Source organism: Physella acuta, unplaced genomic scaffold, assembly GCF_028476545.2.
Source record: "Physella acuta isolate Inbredline_101_S28 unplaced genomic scaffold, ASM2847654v3 ptg000182l, whole genome shotgun sequence".
Taxonomy (NCBI): Eukaryota; Metazoa; Mollusca; class Gastropoda; family Physidae; genus Physella; species Physella acuta.
Window position 1 is genome coordinate 479,131 of NW_026731701.1, and position 24,366 is coordinate 503,496.

The following is a 24,366-nucleotide window of genomic DNA, read 5'->3' on the forward strand; positions in this document are numbered from 1 at the left end:
AAAAAAAAGTTTCCCTTTCAAACCTGATGGTCTATGGGGCAAGTGAAGTAGAGTTTACTTGTTTCTGTGACCTCAGCATATAAAGAGATAGTGTGGTCAGCACTATGCCCAGATGCCTTTAATCTCCCTAACGTGAGTTAGGTACCCATCAGAGTTGGGTGGACTCAGGGACGGTCTTCCGACTAGAACCGGGATTCGAACTCGTGACTAACGGGTTAGTAATTCAGAAATAGATTATTTCTAAATCTTTGCATTATGACCATCTTATCTGCAAACGTAAATTTTTTACAAAATAATAATGAACATATAATAATAATACAATTTATTTACATGGCATGTGTTTTCCTATCCCGCCCATGAAAGTCAACCGATGAAATGGCACCCAAGAAGAAGTCTGACCAGTAGAGCCTGTCTCTGTAAGCCACCAGGTAACTGGGGTAGCTCAGGTCAGTGGAGACCAGTCTAGAGCAGTGCTGGCCGTCTTGGTGACACCTGATTAGCTTGGGGGGTTCAGACTGGGCTGATACAAACAGAAGCCTGGGGAAATGTTAAGGATTTAAATATCTGAGCTAGGAACATGTTAGGTACTGGTGGAGATTAGCTTGGGGGGGGGGGGGGTTCAGACTGGGCTGATACAAACACAAGCCTGGGGAAATGTTAAGGATTTAAATATCTGAGCTAGGAACATGTTAGGTACTGGTAGAGATTAGCTTGGGGGGGGGGGGGGGGTTCAGACTGGGCTGATACAAACAGAAGCCTGGGGAAATAAATAGCAGCTTTGGTTATTTATTGTTGACATTTTCAGTCATAAAGGCTTTATGTGTCCCTGTTGGTAAATAGCCCTTGTATGTTTTTATACTTGAATACAGTGACTGCTACTCATTGAGATTTGTTATACACTGCTTCATGTTTCTACCTTAATCACATTTACTGTTTTTAAAGGTATGTGTTTTGGAGGGAACAGTGCATTACCCCCACAGACATTTCCCCTCAGACATTACTCCCCCCACTGTCAATTAATTGACGGGGGGGGGGGGTAATGTCCTGTAGCCATTTTGGAATGTTGGTTAGTGAACATTAAGTAAGAGTAGAATTTTTGTCAAATTTAGTTGCTATGGTTGGGCCAATTAAGGGGGCTGCTTTGGTTTTGTGGAGGAAGCATGTTAGATGGCATCACATTTCATTATTTGAAAAAGTATGCAGCTTGTGTATGAGTGGCATGTTTTTACATTTGTGGGTATTGTTAGTAGTCCCTACTTGCTGGCGGGTGGTTGTGTATTGTTTTCTTTTAATAGTTTTAATATTGTTACTTTATGTAAACAAGGCACTTATTATTTTTAATTTTCTCTTTTTTTTTTAAATTAAGATACACAACATAAAATTGTCCAAAAATTATAAACTACACAATGTAATTCTGTCCAATTTTAACATTATACTTACTTTATTAATCATAAACTATCTGATTTCTAAATACACAACTACTTACCCATGTTGTGGGGCTAAAGCTATAGCTAAAAGCTGTTGAATGCCTACAATATTTATTGTAGCTCTTTTAGTTCCATCATAGGATGTGAGTTGAACAATGTCCTTAAATGAAGTCAATATTAGATCATCAATACATAATAAACACTCTATTTAAATAATTATTTGAAGAAAGTAAGAATATCAAGAGATGAAAAAAAGATGATAAAAAAAAAAATTAGAAAAAAATGATAACCCTTTAACTTAGAGGGTTTAGTACTATTTCAAACAGGCAAAAAAAATAATATTGAAATGCAATACCTTGTCTTCATCTAACCAGTAAATAACTGAAGCTGACTCATCCACAGCTAGACTCTCCACACTTGCTAAGTTCATGAGAATTTCTTCTGACCTACAGTCAAAGTAAACTGATGCAGTTTTGGACTATCATCATATGGACTTAGCACACTAAGTTATTGTAAAATAAGCTTTATAACATTTATTCTTGAAATGCAGTAATTTTCCCTTGTTAATTTAAATACAGTAAAAAGTTGATAGTTATTGCTGTCTTAGCTGTTCAGTTACCCAATTGATGATATGGATATGTACAAAAATTGACTAAGTAAAGCAATATACCTCAATAAAGCATAACCAACTATGGAGTTGCTATGAATCTACCAAGTTAAAAATAACCAGGTCTACATCAAATGTCAAGAACTACAAAGTTTCTTACTCTGGATACGTGTCCAAACTGGTCAACAGTTTGATGCTTGTGTGGCCTTCAGTGATGTCTGAGTAGATAATTTGGTGGGATTGAGACAGGTAAGCTGTTAGGTAGATATTGGTCATGGAGTATGTGTGAAGGGAGGTCACTTCCACTTCTCCAGCCTCAACCAGTGGCAGGGAGATAATCTCAGTTTTTTGTGCAGCAAGAAGAAAGGGTGTGGTCTTCATCTCTGGAAAAAGTTAGGTTGATTTGTTGTTTTTTAATCTTCTGGAGTTTTTTTTTTTTAAATTCAGCTATAATTTGATGGCAATGTCTCAGTTTACAAAAAACAAAGGTAGTTTTTAATTAAGTTAAAAATGCAGAGTGGTGAAACTAAGAATTCTGTTTCAAGAGAAAATATGTAGAGCATTGTCACTATTTACGTTTGGAAATTAAGCTGACACTATGTAGCCTGGTACATCAAGTGGAGCAAGGCACTTACTGTGACAGGTGGAGCAAGGCACTTACTGTGACAGGTGGAGCAAGGCACTTACTGTGACAGGTGGAGCAAGGCACTTACTGTGACAGGTGGAGCAAGCCACTTACCGTGACAGGTGGAGCAAGCCACTTACCGTGACAGGTGGAGCAAGCCACTTACCGTGACAGGTGGAGCAAGGCACTCACCGTGACAGGTGGAGCAAGGCACTTACTGTGACAGGTGGAGCAAGGCACTTACCGTGACAGGTGGAGCAAGGCACTCACTGTGACAGGTGGAGCAAGCCACTTACTGTGACAGGTGGAGCAAGGCACTTACTGTGACAGGTGGAGCAAGCCACTTACCGTGACAGGTGGAGCAAGGCACTCACTGTGACAGGTGGAGCAAGCCACTTACTGTGACAGGTGGAGCAAGCCACTTACTGTGACAGGTGGAGCAAGGCACTTACTGTGACAGGTGGAGCAAGGCACTTACTGTGACAGGTGGAGCAAGCCACTTACTGTGACAGGTGGAGCAAGGCACTTACTGTGACAGGTGGAGCAAGGCACTTACTGTGACAGGTGGAGCAAGACACTTACTGTGGCAGGTGGAGCAAGGCACTTACTGTGGCAGGTGGAGCAAGCCACTTACTGTGACAGGTGGAGCAAGGCACTTACTGTGACAGGTGGAGCAAGCCACTTACTGTGACAGGTGGAGCAAGGCACTTACTGTGACAGGTGGAGCAAGGCACTTACTGTGACAGGTGGAGCAAGGCACTTACTGTGACAGGTGGAGCAAGGCACTTACTGTGGCAGGTTGAGTTTTCTAGTCTGTGCCCATCAGGACAAGCACAAGAGACAGATCCATTTACTCCACTCAAACACAGGTGACTGCAGTGTTTATGCCAACAGGCTGTGCCACCTAAAATAGTAACATGTTTTTTAAAATTATGCATTTAGTTTTTTTAAGGAACAATTTCTAACACATGTCCATTACAACAAACTAGGTAACAATGTTTAATGGTTTTAAAAATGTTAAGGCCTGTAAAACTTATTTTAAGCCAGATGTAAGTGTACAACTGTCACATCTAAAATAGAAATAAGTATAAAGTGTTATTGAAAGGGTAAGGTTAGTATAATTGTAACAAATGCAGTTTTTTTTCCCCACACAGTTGGCCCAAATTCATGATAAAAAGGTACAGGGATAGTGTAATGTGGTTTGACTTCCTAGCTATTTATGAATTTACCAGAAAACCTAAGTGTATTGTCCTGGTAAAAAGATTGCCAAACCTGTATGTTAATTGATACAAATGTCAAGATGACAAGCACTTATAAGCCTTGAAAGAAAACCTACCATAGTCTGGTTGTAAACTGGAATGGTAAAGGATCATAGCCCCAGGGTGTGAAGCTTTGATCAGGACCTTGACCTCTTGACCTGTGAACTTGTTGGCAGCCATGATTGTATGTGTCCCAACATTTGCCCAGAACACTCTGTCCTCAAATATTAATAAAGAGGAAGGGGTGGAGATCTTTCTGCGTACAACAGTCTGAAAAGGTTTTTTAAAGTACACAAGCATTTTGTAAATATATTGATGAAAAGCATGTATTCTGCAGTATACATGGGAGATGATTATACAAATCAAAACCAGATTAAAGATAGCTGCTTAACTCCTGGTTTATGGACTAAATGATACTATTAAGGTACATGTAAACAGTAATGATAGCCTATAATTCATTGTAATTAGAGTATATATTTAAAACATGGTGCTATTAATATGCTTACTTCTATTCATAAAAAAGGAATAAAATAATGAAGATGTAATCTTTTATTTTTTACTTCTGAACATCAAATAAGACTTAAAAATACAACTGTTTCCTTTTCTGTACATTTTCTTGTTATCACAACAGATTACAAAATGTGCCAGCTCTCCAACTTTATTATTTATAACACTATTACAACTAACCTTAAAACCATATTTATGATTAGTTTAAGCCTACCTGTCTATCTGTTCCATCAAATCGAATGGACTGTATGTCATTTAAAATGTCATCAGTCCAAAAGAGCCTCTTGGATGTGAGGTCAAAAAACAGAGAGGAAGGGGAGACTAGCCCGGATGTCATGAAAGTAGTGCTAGATTTGCCGTCCATACTACCTCTCATTACCACAGGTACATGGCCAGATTCAACCCAATACATTAACCTAAGGACATACACAAATAAGATTAGGTGCTTAACAATAAACTTATACAATTTCATTTGTATGAAAAATAGAAAACAAGGTTTAGAAATTTGTCAAGCTTGCTAATTAGAATACATGTAATTAAAACTTCATTTGCATATTTGTCATCCCATTAAAATAAATATTCCCAGTGGCTTCATTAAGCTGGGTGCCACAAGGTGCAGTAATGGAATGTGTCCAACATTCCCCCTCCAACAATTTGGCCTTTTTAGTTGGTGTCACCCCTCTTCATTATATTTTAACTGGATGCTTGTTATAATTGTATATTATACAATTTTGTTTTTACTGGTTGTAACATTCATGGCATCACCCAGTGCCATATGCACCCCTCACCTTTGCTTAAAAATGCTACTGAATTCAATCTGGCTATATTCACAAAGCTCAAAGATTATGAGAGAAACTTTCTAACCGTTCCTCCGAATACAATGTGATAGCTGTAGGACTTGTCACAACAGATCTGTTGAACACTGTAACACAAGCAGAAATCTCATGTTTGCAGGCAAATATAGCAGGTCGCAATGTGTCAGAGATGTAGAGATTTTTCTCTATGTGGTCAAAGGCTAAACCACCAGGATGCATTGGCCCTAGGAAACAGTGAGAGAACATTTGGGCAATAATTAATGTTCATCAGAAAATTTAGCACATTTTTATAAACCGTTGCAGCTATAACAGGACTATTGCTGCAACAAAACATACAACTTATACATTAAAGATAAACAAGCATAAAAACATGACAGAAGATACAACTCAATCCAAATTAAGGAAAATGCTACAAAAATATGACAAACTTTTTTTTAATGCAGGGTGTGATAACGTTAAAATAGATTTGTAGTGTTGGGACCTACAAGCATATTTTAATAACTTGGCCTTAAAGCTGTATTGTAATACTCAAATCTAAGAGTGTAGCATTCTAAACCAACAGGCTGTTGAGCTGTAGAACCCAGGTGACCTACAGGTGTGCTAAAGCACCCAGGTGACCTACAGGTGTGCTAAAGCACCCAGGTGACCTACAGGTGTGCTAAAGCACCCAGGTGACCTACAGGTGTGCTAAAGCACCCAGGTGACCTACAGGTGTGCTAAAGCACCCAGGTGACCTACAGGTGTGCTAAAGCACCCAGGTGACCTACAGGTGTGCTAAAGCACCCAGGTGACCTACAGGTGTGCTAAAGCACCCAGGTGACCTACAGGTGTGCTAAAGCACCCAGGTGACGTACAGGAGTGCTAAAGCACCCAGGTGACCTACAGGTGTGCTAAAGCACCCAGGTGACCTACAGGTGTGCTAAAGCACCCAGGTGAGCTACAGGTGTGCTAAAGCACCCAGGTGACCTACAGGTGTGCTAAAGCACCCAGGTGACCTACAGGTGTGCTAAAGCACCCAGGTGACCTACAGGTGTGCTAAAGCACCCAGGTGACCTACAGGTGTGCTAAAGCACCCAGGTGACCTACAGGTGTGCTAAAGCACCCAGGTGACCTACAGGTGTGCTAAAGCACCCAGGTGACCTACAGGTGTGCTAAAGCACCCAGGTGGCCTACAGGTGTGCTAAAGCACCTAGGTGGCCTACAGGTGTGCTAAAGCACCCAGGTGGCCTACAGATGTGCTAAAGCACCCAGGTGGCCTACAGGTGTGCTAAAGTACCCAGGTGACCTACAGGTGTGCTAAAGCAACCAATATACCTACAGGTGTGCTAAAGCAACCAATATACCTTCAGATGTGATGCAGCACTAAGTCAACCTAAGAGTTTGCATTAGCACCCAGTAAACTTACAGGTGTGCTGTAGCACCCAGTTGACAGATGTTTTAGCACAACAGGTAACTCAAAGTCACTAAGAGAAGTTAAACAAAAATCAACTTACCGTGTGACATAACCACTGTCCGAGAATCCCTTGGCCTGTATGGGTCAGTTGAGTAAATACCAGGATGTTCTTTCCCAGTCTCTGACCAGAAGAGTCTTTGGTTCCTTACATCCATTGCTAGGATAGATGTGAACAGGTTCAAAATACAGGGAAAAGTCGCAAAGAATTTTTCAATAATATTTCTTAAAACTTTAAACTTGAACTTTAAAAATAAACTTTAAATAATTTCTGAAGAGCCAAACTAAACTGTAAAATATCAACTTCAAAATGAGCTTTCCTTTGAGTTGAGGATAAATCTTTTGAACATACCTAATGCATGGACTGTATTCACATGATCAACAACCACATCGTGATAATGTGATTTGAGGGTGAATGACCTGATCATATCATGTGACATGTAAATCAACATGGGCTCTTTTCCTAGACAAGTGGAGGTAAACTTTTTATTAGATTACAGTTATGTAATTTGTATATCACTATGACTTATATCCTATATTTTGAGCTCATAGTTGTACAGATAAATTAATTTTTTAAAATTAAATGGGAGTAATGTGTCCAATAAAGATAACTACACTTGATTTAATAAATTCATTATTTGTTTTAATAATTTCTTAGAATTTAAATGAGTATATTTTAACTAACAAAAAATCCAATTCATAAGAGAAATTTCAAAGCAATCTTAAAAGCAGTGTCCTATTTGGAGCCTTAAATATAATGTGAAGCATGATAATTCCACATTGTTTTTTTTTAAGTTGAAAATAACCTTTCTGGATGTTGTAAATTTTCAGTGATCTTTTTGGTTGGTCTCAATGTTTTTATAAAAAAATGTCATAAAGGTTTGCCTATAGAATAAGTAAGGTAAAAAGTACTTACCTAAAGATTTACATTTCCCTGTTCTTGTAAGTTCATACCCACTGATACAGCTGCAGTGGTAGGAGCCAATATTGTTGTGACAAGTCTGACTACAGGGTCTAGTGGGTGCGACACACTCATCAATGTCTGCAGGTTTATGTAGAAAAAAAAAGGATGTCACAAAAATGTTTAATTAGCAATCCATTTTTAGCATATTAATTTTCTAAAGAAAATTATTTTATACATAAATAGCCACTGGGCATGAAAATTAATTTTTTTTTTTAAATTTCTATAATAAATTTTCTAAGGATATTTGAAAACCCAAGTTTACCATTACCTAAACAAGTTTTGTTATCTCCAGGATTAAGGGTAAATCCCTTCCTGCAAACACAGCCAACTTCTTCATGTTCAACAGTGCAACCTTGCTCACAGTTAAGTCTGTCACATAGCAGAGCTGTAAGATAAACCCTAAGTCTATCAAATAACTGACAGCTATATAATGACAGGCCAAATTTTAAGTAGGGGTATTTCTAGTAAAATGACTAATATGTGTATTAACATAAATGCTAATAAATTGTTATATGCAATATGTGGAGAGGAAAATAGGCCGGCCAAGAAAATCCTGCAGAAGAACAGTAGAAGAAGAGGCAAGGACTGCCAGGCTTAAGCCAGTGGGCACAAATAAAGAGAGCTGTCCAAAACAGTGGAGAGGTGTGGCTGGAGCTTGTTGCTTCACAGGGACCACAAAGGAATATGTTATGACAATGAATAAATCTATTAACATTAATGTTTTTAAATTGTTATATTATTTAAATGTTTTAGTCATTGATTGATGGGTTAAAATAATTTATAAAAGTGAATTATTTAATAAAGTAGTTTATAAACTGGTGTATTTATTAAAATTAATACTTACACATGTACTATAATAAAATGTTTACATAGGCGTGTATATATTACAGTAAATGCTTGTTTCTTGGCTATAAGTAAAACAGAATAAGAAAATCTAACACTAAACTCACAACAATTGTGTTTTTCATCAGAGCCGTCCACACAATCCACTTCACCGTCACATACTTTATTGACAGGCACACACTCGGACTGGTCGTCACATGTAAATGCATTCTTTTGATGACAGTTTGTTTTGTTTCCTGAAAGTGGGCTCAATTTTACATACAAGCTTTTGATGTAACTTTGAAGTTAACCCTATGATGTGAGTTAACATGGTCCTAACTAAAGAGAGACAACCTAAATAAAATGGAGTCAAACATAGTTCCAGCCCTTTGTTCCTTAGGAACTTACAAGATTAACCAAGTCAAACTCAAGTGAAAGATAAAAAAGATATATAGCCTACTCGATATATAATGCACATCTACTATTTCATAGTATTTGTAGAAGGATTTAAAGTTAACTTTTCCAGATTTTAAATTTTTTTTGGGGGGGGGGGGGGGTGGGGGGTGGGGGCAAACACTGGTAAAAGTATAGATTTTTCTATACAATTTGTTTGGGGAGGGGGGGGGGGAGTAGTGATGCCTGGTCTGAATAATAATATTCACTTTGCAGGAGTATCCAAAATACTTTGTTTTAAGGTGGGTCCTACAAAGTCAAACATAAAACATAACAGGAGCAAATAAACAGTTAATGAACTTGGGACAGTTTAGCTAATACATTTGTATCAACAAACTAGACCTAAACTAATAGTTTACAACTCACATTCATGTAAAAGGACAGAAGTGATTCAACTTACTGCAGTCCTTTTCATCAGAAGTGATTCAACTTACTGCAATCCTTTTCATCCGTCCCATCAACACAGTCCCTTACACCATCACACAGATGGACATTGTTTATACAGTAAGTCCCCTCATCACAGAGAAATTCATTGCTTTTACAAGACACTTTACCTGTAAAATAAATGAATATTTTTTTATCATGACTTTAAATATTGTATCCCTTAACTATTATGTTTAAGAAAATTTTTCAAAGCAAAATTTATAGTGAAATGTATTAATTATTCCATTGATGGTGGTTGATGATTTTATTTTTTTTTTATGGGTATGGGATGGTATACAACAGTGTTATTAAACAGTTTTATATATTTTTAATTCCTGTTTTTACTATAATAATACTATTTAGAAACAGATTTCCATTGTTTCTTTCATACAATAAAAGGTTTGCAATAGTCTTTAGAGAAAATGACAACAGATTTCCCATGAAATGTGATTCTCATTTATTTATTTCAATTTCAATAATGTGTTGTATTTTACATTTGTGTCATAGGTCTAGTGGTGTGGTGTTAATGACCAATCGTCCAAGTGGTGTGGTGTTAATGACCAATCGTCCAAGTGGTGTGGTGTTAATGACCAATCGTCCAAGTGGTGTGGTGTTAATGACCAATCGTCCAAGTGGTGTGGTGTTAATGACCAATCGTCCAAGTGGTGTGGTGTTATTGACCAACCACCCTAGTGGTGTTATTGACCAACCGTCCAAGTGGTGTTATTGACCAACCACCTTAGTGGTGTTATTGAGCAACCACCCTAGTGGTGTTATTGAGCAACCACCCTAGTGATATGGTGTTGACCAACCACCCTAGTGGTGTTATTGACCAACCACCTAGTGATGTGGTGTTATTGACCAACCACCCTAGTGGTGTGGTGTTAATGACCAACCACTTAGTGATGCGGTGTTATTGACCAACCACCTAGTGATGTGGTGTTATTGACCAACCACCTAGTGATGTGGTGTTATTGACCAACCACCCTGTGATGTGGTGTTATTGACCAACCACCCTAGTGATGTGGTGCTAAACACCAACCACCTAGTGATGTGGTGTTATTGACCAACCACCTAGTGATGTGGTGTTATTGACCAACCACCCTAGTGGTGTGGTGTTATTGACCAACCACCTAGTGGTGTGGTGTTATTGACCAACTGTCCAAGAGATGTGCTTTTATGTACCAACCACCCTAACATCCTATTCTCCAAGTATACCTCTACTCATTGATACTCAAGTCAACCTGCATAACTTACAATGTTTTTCATCACTGCCATCCATACAGTCTTCATCCTCATCACAAACTGCATCTAAGCCAACACAAGATGGCTGTTCTAGACATTTAAACTCTCCAGGTTTACATAAGGGGATATCAGTTTGGTTTCCTGCAACTTAGAAAGTAATGTGTTAAATAGTAATACAGAAATATGCATAGCTAAATAGACACTGTGTCTATATTAGTTTAATATAAAATAAGTAGTTTAAACCATTGAATAGTAAAAAGAAGGTTTTTTTTTTTTTTTTTGTAGCCGGGCCTTCCTTGACTTAAAGGGAAATATAGACCTATTACAGTTACACTTAACATGATATACTTCTAATAAAGGCCAGAAATAGTAAGTCTATAGTAACTCATGTTTACTTGTTCACATATATACCTAACTATGTGCAGGTGTAGAGTGGTACAGTGCATTATTATAGTCATTTGACTACTACTGGGCTATGCAACTCACAATATATAGCGTCGGAAATTATTCGGTAATGTTTGTTGAGTTTCGTTTACATTCGTTACTGTAAACGATAGTTTATTTGACCAATTAAATAATTAATAATTAAGTCAAGTGCATTAAATTGATGTTTTAACTTAATGTAAAGTTTAATTGACAGAAAATTGGCAACAAATAGATTCTAGATCTAAATATTATTAATATTGTGTATAGTATAGTCTAGTAATTAATGGTTTTTAAGAAACACAGAAAGAAACTTGCATAAGGCATAAAATTTGTGACAACCACTTCAACTAGATTCTAGATCTATATCTAGAAAAATAAAACCGTTAGATTAAGGCCTACTAACGTTTGAGTAGTAATTTACTAGAACGATGTTAGTAGCATCTATAATTAGCACGTACACTTAAAATAATTAGAAATACAAAATAATTAGCAAAACAATATTTAAACATTGTGTATTAAAATTAATATGGCGCAAAATATGATTGTTTACAGTATTTCCGGTGGTTTCCGGAACGGCGTGACAGACTACGCTATTGATTTTACAGTTTTTTACTGCTGTACCGCTCCGGAATAACCAGCGCTATATCGCTACATTACAAAATTAACATTATAATACATTAAGGCACAACAGTAAAAACAAAATTTACCACACGAAACTTCATCCGAAAAATCCCCACAATCGTCCAAGCCATCGCACTTGAACTTCGAGTTGACGCAGTGCTTGTTTGCGCATGTATGGAAACCAGCTTCACACTTCGCTGTAAATTAAACAAAAGTAGGCCTATATTTAGTCTAGATCAGGGGTTCCCAACCCCGTGCCCGCGGGCGCCATGGCGCCCGCCGAACGATTCGTATGTGCCCGCCTCTCACTATTCGACAGAGACAGAATTTTTTTTAATAAACATTTTTGAAAGGTTGAAGGGGATGGAAATCGAAAGTTTGAGGGGGGAGGGGGGGGGGGGGTGGAAATAGAAAATTTGAGGGGGGTGCAAATCGAAAATTTGAGCGGGGGGTGCAAATCGAAAATTTGAGCGGGGGGGGGGGGGTGCAAATCGAAAGTTTTGTCCCCGGGTGACGGGAATGGTCGCTACGCCTCTGGAAGGAGTTTGTCGGTTTAAAATAGGTGGTGCCCGCCACCCTACCGATATTTTAGAGTGTGCTCTAGAGTTAAAAAAGGTTGGGAACCCCTGGTCTAGATTCTAGCAGTCGTCTGCGTGTCCTGTGGTCAAACGGTAGAATTGTAAGCTATCATCAGTGATTCTTCCAGACTTTTTTTCTCCGGGGGGGGGGGGGGCACTTGTTTGGGGGGGGGGGGGCGGTCAACATTTTTCTCGGGGGGGGGGGGGGGGTCGGACACTAGTAGAGGTGTATATTTACTATGTAAAATCCATCTCGTTCGGGGGGCGTGGGAAGCCGAGTCCCCCAAAAGAGTTGCCTGGATTAAACAAATGAAATCCTAGAGAAGGACAGTAGAAGATGAGGCAAGACCTGCTACATGTCAGCGGGGAATTTTCTAATGCCCCATTACATCCATATTCATAATTCGCGGTAAAATTACTGTAACATTTTATATTTATAACCACCCCCACCTCCTCCTAAATTCAATTACTATACTAAAGTGAGAAGAAAGTTTTACGCTTCATAATTAGGCTTTTTATTTCCTACTGTTCATTCGATGTGCGATCTAGTTTTATCACTATATAGTCTTGTTGGTGTCTATTTTGTGATCTAATTACTTACCACTGCACCCTAGTTCATCCTCCCCTGAATGACAGTCAGGTTCTCCATCGCAGACCCAAGACTGGTGGATGCACTCATCGTTGATGCACGTGAAATAATCCACATCGCAGGGCTCATCATCTTTTTAGAGCGAGATTTTAAATTGTTTTACACGGATTAAAAATAGGCAACAGAATGACTAATCCTAAACAATTTTGAAGGTGCAATGTTGCTGATTAAAGTAGATGTAAGAAAGTGTTATTGTTAATTAGTAATAAGTTCCTTTATAGAACTTGACGGTCAATTGGGCAAGTGAAGTAGATTTTACCCGTTTCTGTAACCTCGGCATATATGAAGAGACAATATGGTCAACACTATGCCCAACTGCCTTACATTCCCTAATGTGAGTCAGGTACCCATCAGAGTTGGGTGGACTCAGGGACGGTCTACTGAATTGAATCTGGATTCTAACTCGAGACTTTCGGGTTAGCATTCTAGTGGTCTAGCTCTACCGTTAGGCCACGCATGTTTTTCTCGTAGATCTGGCATTTTATTTCGTTATTGGGAATCTTCGGATTACGGTTACAGCGAATAGGACAGTATCAGGTTGGCCTATCTCATCAAAGAAAAGCACGCAGAGATTTTGAAACTAACTTTATGAATAGCTACCTATAATATTTCTAGCCGTAACCGCGATGATAAAAAAATGTAGATACAGCATTCTTCCTTTCAGAATAACACTTGGGGAAAAAACAACCCACAGGCACGAAATCCTTAACAAAACTAGCACCAGCCGTGAACAGATAAACAGCTCTTGAATCTAGAAAGCTAAATCCGCCACAGTATTCGAACTGTTTATAAAACGTCCACATATGAACACATTGAGTGAGGTATCGGACTCCCGTACACAAAGAATTTCTACACAACTACCGTCAACACTCAGTGAGCGTAAACTCACTTTTTTTCATGATTTATACGATTATACGCAGAAATCAATCCAAAGGGGAAACAATCGTCATTCAAATACGTACGGGGGCGTCGGTGCTAAGAAAACGAACCCATTTCAATTAATATTTCTATAAGTAGAAATGGTAAATTGAGCTTTATCAGAAGAAGAAGCATCGAGTAAGTTTTGCTTTCAGAAGAATTAGATGGGAATACAAACAATGAATGGAGAAAGCCAACACAATAAGCAAATAAAATGAATTTAAAACACTACAAATTGTATTGCTTGTAGAGACACGTGTAGTTGGCTCATGTTTTTCCGATTTGTATAAATGAGAAATGTCAGAACGACGGGAGAACATGTGAGCGCGCTGGCCGTGATCGTATAGTGGTTAGTACTTCGCGTTGTTGCCGCGACAACCCAGGTTCGAATCCTGGTCACGGCATAATGGTTGCTGTGCGTCTCGCACTGCCAAGCTCACATACATTTTTGTGCCCAGAGTTTTTAAAATACTATTTGAAATCAAATTTCATTATGAAATCGATCAAATTATCACCCATATGAAATTTAAAGGTGTCGGTAGGCATGCAATTCTTTCAAAACAAACGAAAGCTTTCCTATCACTCAGAATATAATTCTATTGTAAAACTCATGTAGCCTACCAAATAATGTACTAAATAGAACTCCCACCGCATTGCGGTGGAAACTGTTTATATTGTAAACCACTTATGAAGATAGTTCAATCCGTCGTAATTCTCTTTAACGAACGTCGGGTGTTTTTGTCTTCTTTTTGTTTTTTAACTTTAAACAGTATCTTTTTGTTTCTCCGTAATATTGGGACTTAATTAATTGTTTAGAATCATTTTTCAACTTGTCTTGCTCTTAAGACTGAAGTAGGAATATAGTCACTCAGTTGGTGTTAACGCAGTAGCTTGGTGATCTCATAGCTAGAATAAGTTGTTTTCTCTCTTGAACTGTGCAAGCTACTGGTTGTCAAGATTCCCATGTGGTCTAGTGGTTAGGATTCCTGGCTTTCACCCAGGCGGCCCGGGTTCGATTCCCGGCATGGGAACATTTTTGTTTTCATTTTATTATATGTATATTTTAGTAGGTAATGCTTTCCTTCAAAAAATATAGCACGGCCTTAATAGTACTCTGCATCGTGTGTTTCTTAACAAACATTAGAGCCTTCAAGCTACTTGAGGTGGACCTAACGGTTAGTTACTTCGATTAATAACGTAGTTCAATTGAACTGCTCCAAAAATTAAGTGAAACTCCATTCAACCAGGTGTTGTTTTTATCACAAGAAAACAAAAACAAGACTATATTATACCTACTGTGAATACTCAATTTTATATCCAAACGGCGTTCTTTAGAATTACTTGATGTGTTTATGCTGATCAGTTGCAGCCAAATATCTTAAACACACTAAAGGTACTCTAACGAAACAGCGAGGAGTGTGTGCTGTTTAAAAACAGACATTTTTTCCTTACGTCTAAAGGGCTACGAGTGTAATTGAAATCAGAAGAAGAAGCATCGAGTAAGTTTTGCTTTCAGAAGAATTAGATGGGAATACAAACAATGAATGGAGGAAGCCAACACAATAAGCGAATAAAATGAATTAAAAACACGACAAATTGTATTGCTTGTAGAGACACGTGTAGTTGGCTCATGTTTTTCCGATTTGTATAAATGAGAAATGTCAGAACGACGGGAGAACATGTGAGCGCGCTGGCCGTGATCGTATAGTGGTTAGTACTTCGCGTTGTGGCCGCGACAACCCAGGTTCGAATCCTGGTCACGGCATAATGGTTGCTGTGCGTCTCGCACTGCCAAGCTCACATACTTTTTTGTGCCCAGAGATTTTAAAATACTATTTGAAATCAAATTTCATTATGAAATCGATTAAATTTTCACCCATATGAAATTTAAAGGTGTCGGTAGGCATGCCATTCTTTCAAAACAAACGAAAGCTTTCCTATCACTCAGAATATAATTGTATTGTAAAACTCAAGTAGCCAACCAAATAATGTACTAAATAGAACTCCCCGAGCATTGCGGTGGAAACTGTTTATATTGTAAACCACTTATGAAGATAGTTCAATCCGTCGTAATTCTCTTTAACGAACGTCGGGTGTTTTTATCTTCTTTTTTACTTTAAACGGTATCTTTTTGTTTGTCCGTAATATTGGGACTTAATTAATCGTTTAAAATCATTTTTCAACTTGTTTTGCTCTTAAGACTGAAGTAGGAATATAGTCACTGAGTTGGTGTTAACGCAGTAGCTTGGTGATCTCATAGCTAGAATAAGTTGTTTTCTGTCTTCAACTGTGCAAGCTACTGGGTGTCAAGATTCCCATGTGGTCTAGTGGTTAGGATTCCTGGCTTTCACCCAGGCGGCCCGGGTTCGATTCCCGGCATGGGAACATTTTTGTTTTCATTTTATTATATGTATATTTTAGTAGGTAATGCTTTCCTTCAAAAAATATAGCAGGGCCTTAATAGTACTCTGCATCGTGTGTTTCTTAACAAACATTAGAGCCTTCAAGCTACTTGAGGTGGACCTAACGGTTAGTTACTTCGATTAATAACGTAATTCAATTGAACTGCACCAAAAATTAAGTGAAACTCCATTCAACCAGGTGTTGTTTTTATCACAAGAAAACAAAAACAAGATTATATTATACCTACTGTGAATACTCAATTTTATATCCAAACGGCGTTCTTTAGAATTACTTGATGTGTTTATGCTGATCATTTGCAGCCAAATATCTTAAACACACTAAAGGTACTCTAACGAAACAGCGAGGAGTGTGTGCTGTTTAAAAACAGACATTTTTTCCTTACGTCTAAAGGGCTACGAGTGTAATTGAAATCAGAAGAAGAAGCATCGAGTAAGTTTTGCTTTCAGAAGAATTAGATGGGAATACAAACAATGAATGGAGGAAGCCAACACAATAAGCGAATAAAATGAATTAAAAACACGACAAATTGTATTGCTTGTAGAGACACGTGTAGTTGGCTCATGTTTTTCCGATTTGTATAAATGAGAAATGTCAGAACGACGGGAGAACATGTGAGCGCGCTGGCCGTGATCGTATAGTGGTTAGTACTTCGCGTTGTGGCCGCGACAACCCAGGTTCGAATCCTGGACACGGCATAGTGGTTGCTGTGCGTCTCGCACTGCCAAGCTCACATACTTTTTTGTCCCAGAGATTTAAAAATACTATTTGAAATCAAATTTCATAATGAAATCGATCAAATTATCACCCATATGAAATTTTAAGGTGTCGGTAGGCATGCAATTCTTTCAAAACAAACGAAAGCTTTCCTATCACTCAGAATATAATTGTATTGTAAAACCCAAGTAGCCTACCAAATAATGTACTAAATAGAACTCCCCGAGCATTGCGGTGGAAACTGTTTATATTGTAAACCACTTATGAAGATAGTTCAATCCGTCGTAATTCTCTTTAACGAACGTCGGGTGTTTTTATCTTCTTTTTTTTACTTTAAACGGTATCTTTTTGTTTGTCCGTAATACTGGGACTTAATTAATCGTTTAAAATCATTTTTCAACTTGTTTTGCTCTTAAGACTGAAGTAGGAATATAGTCACTGAGTTGGTGTTAACGCAGTAGCTTGGTGATCTCATAGCTAGAATAAGTTGTTTTCTGTCTTCAACTGTGCAAGCTACTGGGTGTCAAGAATACCATGTGGTCTAGTGGTTAGGATTCCTGGCTTTCACCCAGGCGGCCCGGGTTCGATTCCCGGCATGGGAACATTTTTGTTTTCATTTTATTATATGTATATTTTAGTAGGTAATGCTTTCCTTCAAAAAATATAGCAGGGCCTTAATAGTACTCTGCATCGTGTGTTTCTTAACAAACATTAGAGCCTTCAAGCTACTTGAGGTGGACCTAACGGTTAGTTACTTCGATTAATAACGTAATTCAATTGAACTGCACCAAAAATTAAGTGAAACTCCATTCAACCAGGTGTTGTTTTTATCACAAGAAAACAAAAACAAGATTATATTATACCTACTGTGAATACTCAATTTTATATCCAAACGGCGTTCTTTAGAATTACTTGATGTGTTTATGCTGATCATTTGCAGCCAAATATCTTAAACACACTAAAGGTACTCTAACGAAACAGCGAGGAGTGTGTGCTGTTTAAAAACAGACATTTTTTCCTTACGTCTAAAGGGCTACGAGTGTAATTGAAATCAGAAGAAGAAGCATCGAGTAAGTTTTGCTTTCAGAAGAATTAGATGGGAATACAAACAATGAATGGAGAAAGCCAACACAATAAGCGAATAAAATGAATTAAAAACACGACAAATTGTATTGCTTGTAGAGACACGTGTAGTTGGCTCATGTTTTTCCGATTTGTATAAATGAGAAATGTCAGAACGACGGGAGAACATGTGAGCGCGCTGGCCGTGATCGTATAGTGGTTAGTACTTCGCGTTGTGGCCGCGACAACCCAGGTTCGAATCCTGGTCACGGCATAATGGTTGCTGTGCGTCTCGCACTGCCAAGCTCGCATACTTTTTTGTGCCCAGAGATTTTAAAATACTATTTGAAATCAAATTTCATTATGAAATCGATTAAATTTTCACCCATATGAAATTTAAAGGTGTCGGTAGGCATGCCATTCTTTCAAAACAAACGAAAGCTTTCCTATCACTCAGAATATAATTGTATTGTAAAACCCAAGTAGCCAACCAAATAATGTACTAAATAGAACTCCCCGAGCATTGCGGTGGAAACTGTTTATATTGTAAACCACTTATGAAGATAGTTCAATCCGTCGTAATTCTCTTTAACGAACGTCGGGTGTTTTTATCTTCTTTTTTACTTTAAACGGTATCTTTTTGTTTGTCCGTAATATTGGGACTTAATTAATCGTTTAAAATCATTTTTCAACTTGTTTTGCTCTTAAGACTGAAGTAGGAATATAGTCACTGAGTTGGTGTTAACGCAGTAGCTTGGTGATCTCATAGCTAGAATAAGTTGTTTTCTGTCTTCAACTGTGCAAGCTACTGGGTGTCAAGATTCCCATGTGGTCTAGTGGTTAGGATTCCTGGCTTTCACCCAGGCGGCCCGGGTTCGATTCCCGGCATGGGAACATTTTTGTTTTCATTTTATTATATGTATATTTTAGTAGGTAATGCTTTCCTTCAAAAAATATAGCACGGCCTTAATAGTACTCTGCATCGTGTGTTTCTTAACAAACATTAGAGCCTTCAAGCTACTTGAGGTGGACCTAACGGTTAGTTACTTCGATTAATAACGTAGTTCAATTGAACTGCTCCAAAAATTAAGTGAAACTCCATTCAACCAGGTGTTGTTTTTATCACAAGAAAACAAAAACAAGATTATATTATACCTACTGTGAATACTCAATTTTATATCCAAACGGCGTTCTTTAGAATTACTTGATGTGTTTATGCTGATCATTTGTAGCCAAATATCTTAAACACACTAAAGGTACTCTAACGAAACAGCGAGGAGTGTGTGCTGTTTAAAAACAGACATTTTTTCCTTACGTCTAAAGGGCTACGAGTGTAATTGAAATCAGAAGAAGAAGCATCGAGTAAGTTTTGCTTTCAGAAGAATTAGATGGGAATACAAACAATGAATGGAGGAAGCCAACACAATAAACGAATAAAATGAATTAAAAACACGACAAATTGTATTGCTTGTAGAGACACGTGTAGTTGGCTCATGTTTTTCCGATTTGTATAAATGAGAAATGTCAGAACGACGGGAGAACATGTGAGCGCGCTGGCCGTGATCGTATAGTGGTTAGTACTTCGCGTTGTGGCCGCGACAACCCAGGTTCGAATCCTGGTCACGGCATAATGGTTGCTGTGCGTCTCGCACTGCCAAGCTCGCATACTTTTTTGTGCCCAGAGATTTTAAAATACTATTTGAAATCAAATTTCATAATGAAATCGATCAAATTATCACCCATATGAAATTTTAAGGTGTCGGTAGGCATGCAATTCTTTCAAAACAAACGAAAGCTTTCCTATCACTCAGAATATAATTGTATTGTAAAACCCAAGTAGCCTACCAAATAATGTACTAAATAGAACTCCCCGAGCATTGCGGTGGAAACTGTTTATATTGTAAACCACTTATGAAGATAGTTCAATCCGTCGTAATTCTCTTTAACGAACGTCGGGTGTTTTTATCTTCTTTTTTTTACTTTAAACGGTATCTTTTTGTTTGTCCGTAATACTGGGACTTAATTAATCGTTTAAAATCATTTTTCAACTTGTTTTGCTCTTAAGACTGAAGTAGGAATATAGTCACTGAGTTGGTGTTAACGCAGTAGCTTGGTGATCTCATAGCTAGAATAAGTTGTTTTCTGTCTTCAACTGTGCAAGCTACTGGGTGTCAAGATTCCCATGTGGTCTAGTGGTTAGGATTCCTGGCTTTCACCCAGGCGGCCCGGGTTCGATTCCCGGCATGGGAACATTTTTGTTTTCATTTTATTATATGTATATTTTAGTAGGTAATGCTTTCCTTCAAAAAATATAGCAGGGCCTTAATAGTACTCTGCATCGTGTGTTTCTTAACAAACATTAGAGCCTTCAAGCTACTTGAGGTGGACCTAACGGTTAGTTACTTCGATTAATAACGTAATTCAATTGAACTGCACCAAAAATTAAGTGAAACTCCATTCAACCAGGTGTTGTTTTTATCACAAGAAAACAAAAACAAGATTATATTATACCTACTGTGAATACTCAATTTTATATCCAAACGGCGTTCTTTAGAATTACTTGATGTGTTTATGCTGATCATTTGCAGCCAAATATCTTAAACACACTAAAGGTACTCTAACGAAACAGCGAGGAGTGTGTGCTGTTTAAAAACAGACATTTTTTCCTTACGTCTAAAGGGCTACGAGTGTAATTGAAATCAGAAGAAGAAGCATCGAGTAAGTTTTGCTTTCAGAAGAATTAGATGGGAATACAAACAATGAATGGAGAAAGCCAACACAATAAGCGAATAAAATGAATTAAAAACACGACAAATTGTATTGCTTGTAGAGACACGTGTAGTTGGCTCATGTTTTTCCGATTTGTATAAATGAGAAATGTCAGAACGACGGGAGAACATGTGAGCGCGCTGGCCGTGATCGTATAGTGGTTAGTACTTCGCGTTGTGGCCGCGACAACCCAGGTTCGAATCCTGGTCACGGCATAATGGTTGCTGTGCGTCTCGCACTGCCAAGCTCGCATACTTTTTTGTGCCCAGAGATTTTAAAATACTATTTGAAATCAAATTTCATTATGAAATCGATCAAATTATTACCCATATGAAATTTTAAGGTGTCGGTAGGCATGCAATTCTTTCAAAACAAACGAAAGCTTTCCTATCACTCAGAATATAATTGTATTGTAAAACTCAAGTAGCCTACCAAATAATGTACTAAATAGAACTCCCCGAGCATTGCGGTGGAAACTGTTTATATTGTAAACCACTTATGAAGATAGTTCAATCCGTCGTAATTCTCTTTAACGAACGTCGGGTGTTTTTATCTTCTTTTTTACTTTAAACGGTATCTTTTTGTTTGTCCGTAATATTGGGACTTAATTAATCGTTTAAAATCATTTTTCAACTTGTTTTGCTCTTAAGACTGAAGTAGGAATATAGTCACTGAGTTGGTGTTAACGCAGTAGCTTGGTGATCTCATAGCTAGAATAAGTTGTTTTCTGTCTTCAACTGTGCAAGCTACTGGGTGTCAAGATTCCCATGTGGTCTAGTGGTTAGGATTCCTGGCTTTCACCCAGGCGGCCCGGGTTCGATTCCCGGCATGGGAACATTTTTGTTTTCATTTTATTATATGTATATTTTAGTAGGTAATGCTTTCCTTCAAAAAATATAGCAGGGCCTTAATAGTACTCTGCATCGTGTGTTTCTTAACAAACATTAGAGCCTTCAAGCTACTTGAGGTGGACCTAATGGTTAGTTACTTCGATTAATAACGTAGTTCAATTGAACTGCTCCAAAAATTAAGTAAAACTCCATTCAACCAGGTGTTGTTTTTATCACAAGAAAACAAAAACAAGATTATATTATACCTACTGTGAATACTCAATTTTATATCCAAACGGCGTTCTTTAGAATTACTTGATGTGTTTATGCTGATCATTTGCAGCCAAATATCTTAAACACACTAAAGGTACTCTAACGAAACAGCGAGGAGTGTGTGCTGTTTAAAAACAGACATTTTTTCCTTACGTCTAAAGGGCTACGAGTGTAATTAAAATCAGAAGAAGAAGCATCGAGTAAGTTTTGCTTTCAGAAGAATTAGATGGGAATACAAACAATGAATGGAGAAAGCCAACACAATAAGCGAATAAAATGAATTAAAAACACGACAAATTGTATTGCTTGTAGAGACACGTGTAGTTGGCTCATGTTTTTCCGATTTGTATAAATGAGAAATGTCAGAACGACGGGAGAACATGTGAGCGCGCTGGCCGTGATCGTATAGTGGTTAGTACTTCGCGTTGTGGCCGCGACAACCCAGGTTCGAATCCTGGTCACGGCATAATGGTTGCTGTGCGTCTCGCACTGCCAAGCTCGCATACTTTTTTGTGCCCAGAGATTTTAAAATACTATTTGAAATCAAATTTCATTATGAAATCGATCAAATTATCACCCATATGAAATTTTAAGGTGTCGGTAGGCATGCAATTCTTTCAAAACAAACGAAAGCTTTCCTATCACTCAGAATATAATTGTATTGTAAAACCCAAGTAGCCTACCAAATAATGTACTAAATAGAACTCCCCGAGCATTGCGGTGGAAACTATTTATATTGTAAACCACTTATGAAGATAGTTCAATCCGTCGTAATTCTCTTTAACGAACGTCGGGTGTTTTTATCTTCTTTTTTTTACTTTAAACGGTATCTTTTTGTTTGTCCGTAATACTGGGACTTAATTAATCGTTTAAAATCATTTTTCAACTTGTTTTGCTCTTAAGACTGAAGTAGGAATATAGTCACTGAGTTGGTGTTAACGCAGTAGCTTGGTGATCTCATAGCTAGAATAAGTTGTTTTCTGTCTTCAACTGTGCAAGCTACTGGGTGTCAAGATTCCCATGTGGTCTAGTGGTTAGGATTCCTGGCTTTCACCCAGGCGGCCCGGGTTCGATTCCCGGCATGGGAACATTTTTGTTTTCATTTTATTATATGTATATTTTAGTAGGTAATGCTTTCCTTCAAAAAATATAGCAGGGCCTTAATAGTACTCTGCATCGTGTGTTTCTTAACAAACATTAGAGCCTTCAAGCTACTTGAGGTGGACCTAACGGTTAGTTACTTCGATTAATAACGTAATTCAATTGAACTGCACCAAAAATTAAGTGAAACTCCATTCAACCAGGTGTTGTTTTTATCACAAGAAAACAAAAACAAGATTATATTATACCTACTGTGAATACTCAATTTTATATCCAAACGGCGTTCTTTAGAATTACTTGATGTGTTTATGCTGATCATTTGCAGCCAAATATCTTAAACACACTAAAGGTACTCTAACGAAACAGCGAGGAGTGTGTGCTGTTTAAAAACAGACATTTTTTCCTTACGTCTAAAGGGCTACGAGTGTAATTGAAATCAGAAGAAGAAGCATCGAGTAAGTTTTGCTTTCAGAAGAATTAGATGGGAATACAAACAATGAATGGAGAAAGCCAACAAAATAAGCGAATAAAATGAATTAAAAACACGACAAATTGTATTGCTTGTAGAGACACGTGTAGTTGGCTCATGTTTTTCCGATTTGTATAAATGAGAAATGTCAGAACGACGGGAGAACATGTGAGCGCGCTGGCCGTGATCGTATAGTGGTTAGTACTTCGCGTTGTGGCCGCGACAACCCAGGTTCGAATCCTGGTCACGGCATAATGGTTGCTGTGCGTCTCGCACTGCCAAGCTCACATACTTTTTTGTGCCCAGAGATTTAAAAATACTATTTGAAATCAAATTTCATAATGAAATCGATCAAATTATCACCCATATGAAATTTTAAGGTGTCGGTAGGCATGCAATTCTTTCAAAACAAACGAAAGCTTTCCTATCACTCAGAATATAATTGTATTGTAAAACCCAAGTAGCCTACCAAATAATGTACTAAATAGAACTCCCCGAGCATTGCGGTGGAAACTGTTTATATTGTAAACCACTTATGAAGATAGTTCAATCCGTCGTAATTCTCTTTAACGAACGTCGGGTGTTTTTATCTTCTTTTTTTTACTTTAAACGGTATCTTTTTGTTTGTCCGTAATACTGGGACTTAATTAATCGTTTAAAATCATTTTTCAACTTGTTTTGCTCTTAAGACTGAAGTAGGAATATAGTCACTGAGTTGGTGTTAACGCAGTAGCTTGGTGATCTCATAGCTAGAATAAGTTGTTTTCTGTCTTCAACTGTGCAAGCTACTGGGTGTCAAGATTCCCATGTGGTCTAGTGGTTAGGATTCCTGGCTTTCACCCAGGCGGCCCGGGTTCGATTCCCGGCATGGGAACATTTTTGTTTTCATTTTATTATATGTATATTTTAGTAGGTAATGCTTTCCTTCAAAAAAT

At 37.9% G+C, this 24,366-nt stretch overlaps 1 protein-coding gene and 15 non-coding genes across 16 annotated transcripts in view; 15 read left to right on the forward strand and 1 right to left on the reverse strand.

Moving 5' to 3' along the window:
- Positions 1-13,663, reverse strand: part of LOC131936612 (putative vitellogenin receptor) — a 30,441-nt gene extending 16,778 nt beyond the window's left edge. Inside the window, exons 1-18 of the mRNA XM_059293673.1 lie at positions 13,472-13,663; positions 12,824-12,943; positions 11,731-11,841; positions 10,610-10,744; positions 9,364-9,483; positions 8,605-8,733; positions 7,923-8,039; positions 7,607-7,732; positions 7,043-7,153; positions 6,734-6,850; positions 5,290-5,464; positions 4,640-4,841; positions 3,996-4,188; positions 3,450-3,563; positions 2,195-2,417; positions 1,783-1,873; positions 1,487-1,587; positions 331-537 (exon numbers count right to left, since the gene is read on the reverse strand). Coding sequence (XP_059149656.1) covers positions 331-537; positions 1,487-1,587; positions 1,783-1,873; positions 2,195-2,417; positions 3,450-3,563; positions 3,996-4,188; positions 4,640-4,841; positions 5,290-5,464; positions 6,734-6,850; positions 7,043-7,153; positions 7,607-7,732; positions 7,923-8,039; positions 8,605-8,733; positions 9,364-9,483; positions 10,610-10,744; positions 11,731-11,841; positions 12,824-12,943; positions 13,472-13,523 — 2,444 coding nt within the window. The 5' untranslated portion in view covers positions 13,524-13,663. The remainder of the gene's footprint in view (positions 1-330; positions 538-1,486; positions 1,588-1,782; positions 1,874-2,194; positions 2,418-3,449; positions 3,564-3,995; positions 4,189-4,639; positions 4,842-5,289; positions 5,465-6,733; positions 6,851-7,042; positions 7,154-7,606; positions 7,733-7,922; positions 8,040-8,604; positions 8,734-9,363; positions 9,484-10,609; positions 10,745-11,730; positions 11,842-12,823; positions 12,944-13,471) is intronic.
- Positions 13,664-14,121: 458 nt separating this feature from the next.
- On the forward strand, positions 14,122-14,193 carry Trnan-guu (transfer RNA asparagine (anticodon GUU)). Its single transcript has one exon. It is a non-coding gene; the product is annotated as a tRNA-Asn (tRNA).
- Positions 14,194-14,748: 555 nt separating this feature from the next.
- On the forward strand, positions 14,749-14,820 carry Trnae-uuc (transfer RNA glutamic acid (anticodon UUC)). Its single transcript has one exon. It is a non-coding gene; the product is annotated as a tRNA-Glu (tRNA).
- Positions 14,821-15,482: 662 nt separating this feature from the next.
- Positions 15,483-15,554, forward strand: Trnah-gug (transfer RNA histidin (anticodon GUG)). Its single transcript has one exon. It is a non-coding gene; the product is annotated as a tRNA-His (tRNA).
- Positions 15,555-16,102: 548 nt separating this feature from the next.
- Positions 16,103-16,174, forward strand: Trnae-uuc (transfer RNA glutamic acid (anticodon UUC)). Its single transcript has one exon. It is a non-coding gene; the product is annotated as a tRNA-Glu (tRNA).
- A 1,283-nt stretch (positions 16,175-17,457) lies between these two features.
- Positions 17,458-17,529, forward strand: Trnae-uuc (transfer RNA glutamic acid (anticodon UUC)). The gene has a single exon. It is a non-coding gene; the product is annotated as a tRNA-Glu (tRNA).
- Positions 17,530-18,191: 662 nt separating this feature from the next.
- Positions 18,192-18,263, forward strand: Trnah-gug (transfer RNA histidin (anticodon GUG)). Its single transcript has one exon. It is a non-coding gene; the product is annotated as a tRNA-His (tRNA).
- A 548-nt stretch (positions 18,264-18,811) lies between these two features.
- On the forward strand, positions 18,812-18,883 carry Trnae-uuc (transfer RNA glutamic acid (anticodon UUC)). The gene has a single exon. It is a non-coding gene; the product is annotated as a tRNA-Glu (tRNA).
- Positions 18,884-19,545: 662 nt separating this feature from the next.
- On the forward strand, positions 19,546-19,617 carry Trnah-gug (transfer RNA histidin (anticodon GUG)). The gene has a single exon. It is a non-coding gene; the product is annotated as a tRNA-His (tRNA).
- A 550-nt stretch (positions 19,618-20,167) lies between these two features.
- Trnae-uuc (transfer RNA glutamic acid (anticodon UUC)) lies at positions 20,168-20,239 on the forward strand. Its single transcript has one exon. It is a non-coding gene; the product is annotated as a tRNA-Glu (tRNA).
- A 662-nt stretch (positions 20,240-20,901) lies between these two features.
- On the forward strand, positions 20,902-20,973 carry Trnah-gug (transfer RNA histidin (anticodon GUG)). The gene has a single exon. It is a non-coding gene; the product is annotated as a tRNA-His (tRNA).
- A 548-nt stretch (positions 20,974-21,521) lies between these two features.
- Trnae-uuc (transfer RNA glutamic acid (anticodon UUC)) lies at positions 21,522-21,593 on the forward strand. The gene has a single exon. It is a non-coding gene; the product is annotated as a tRNA-Glu (tRNA).
- Positions 21,594-22,255: 662 nt separating this feature from the next.
- Positions 22,256-22,327, forward strand: Trnah-gug (transfer RNA histidin (anticodon GUG)). The gene has a single exon. It is a non-coding gene; the product is annotated as a tRNA-His (tRNA).
- A 550-nt stretch (positions 22,328-22,877) lies between these two features.
- Positions 22,878-22,949, forward strand: Trnae-uuc (transfer RNA glutamic acid (anticodon UUC)). Its single transcript has one exon. It is a non-coding gene; the product is annotated as a tRNA-Glu (tRNA).
- A 662-nt stretch (positions 22,950-23,611) lies between these two features.
- On the forward strand, positions 23,612-23,683 carry Trnah-gug (transfer RNA histidin (anticodon GUG)). The gene has a single exon. It is a non-coding gene; the product is annotated as a tRNA-His (tRNA).
- Positions 23,684-24,233: 550 nt separating this feature from the next.
- On the forward strand, positions 24,234-24,305 carry Trnae-uuc (transfer RNA glutamic acid (anticodon UUC)). The gene has a single exon. It is a non-coding gene; the product is annotated as a tRNA-Glu (tRNA).
- Positions 24,306-24,366: the final 61 nt, after the last annotated feature.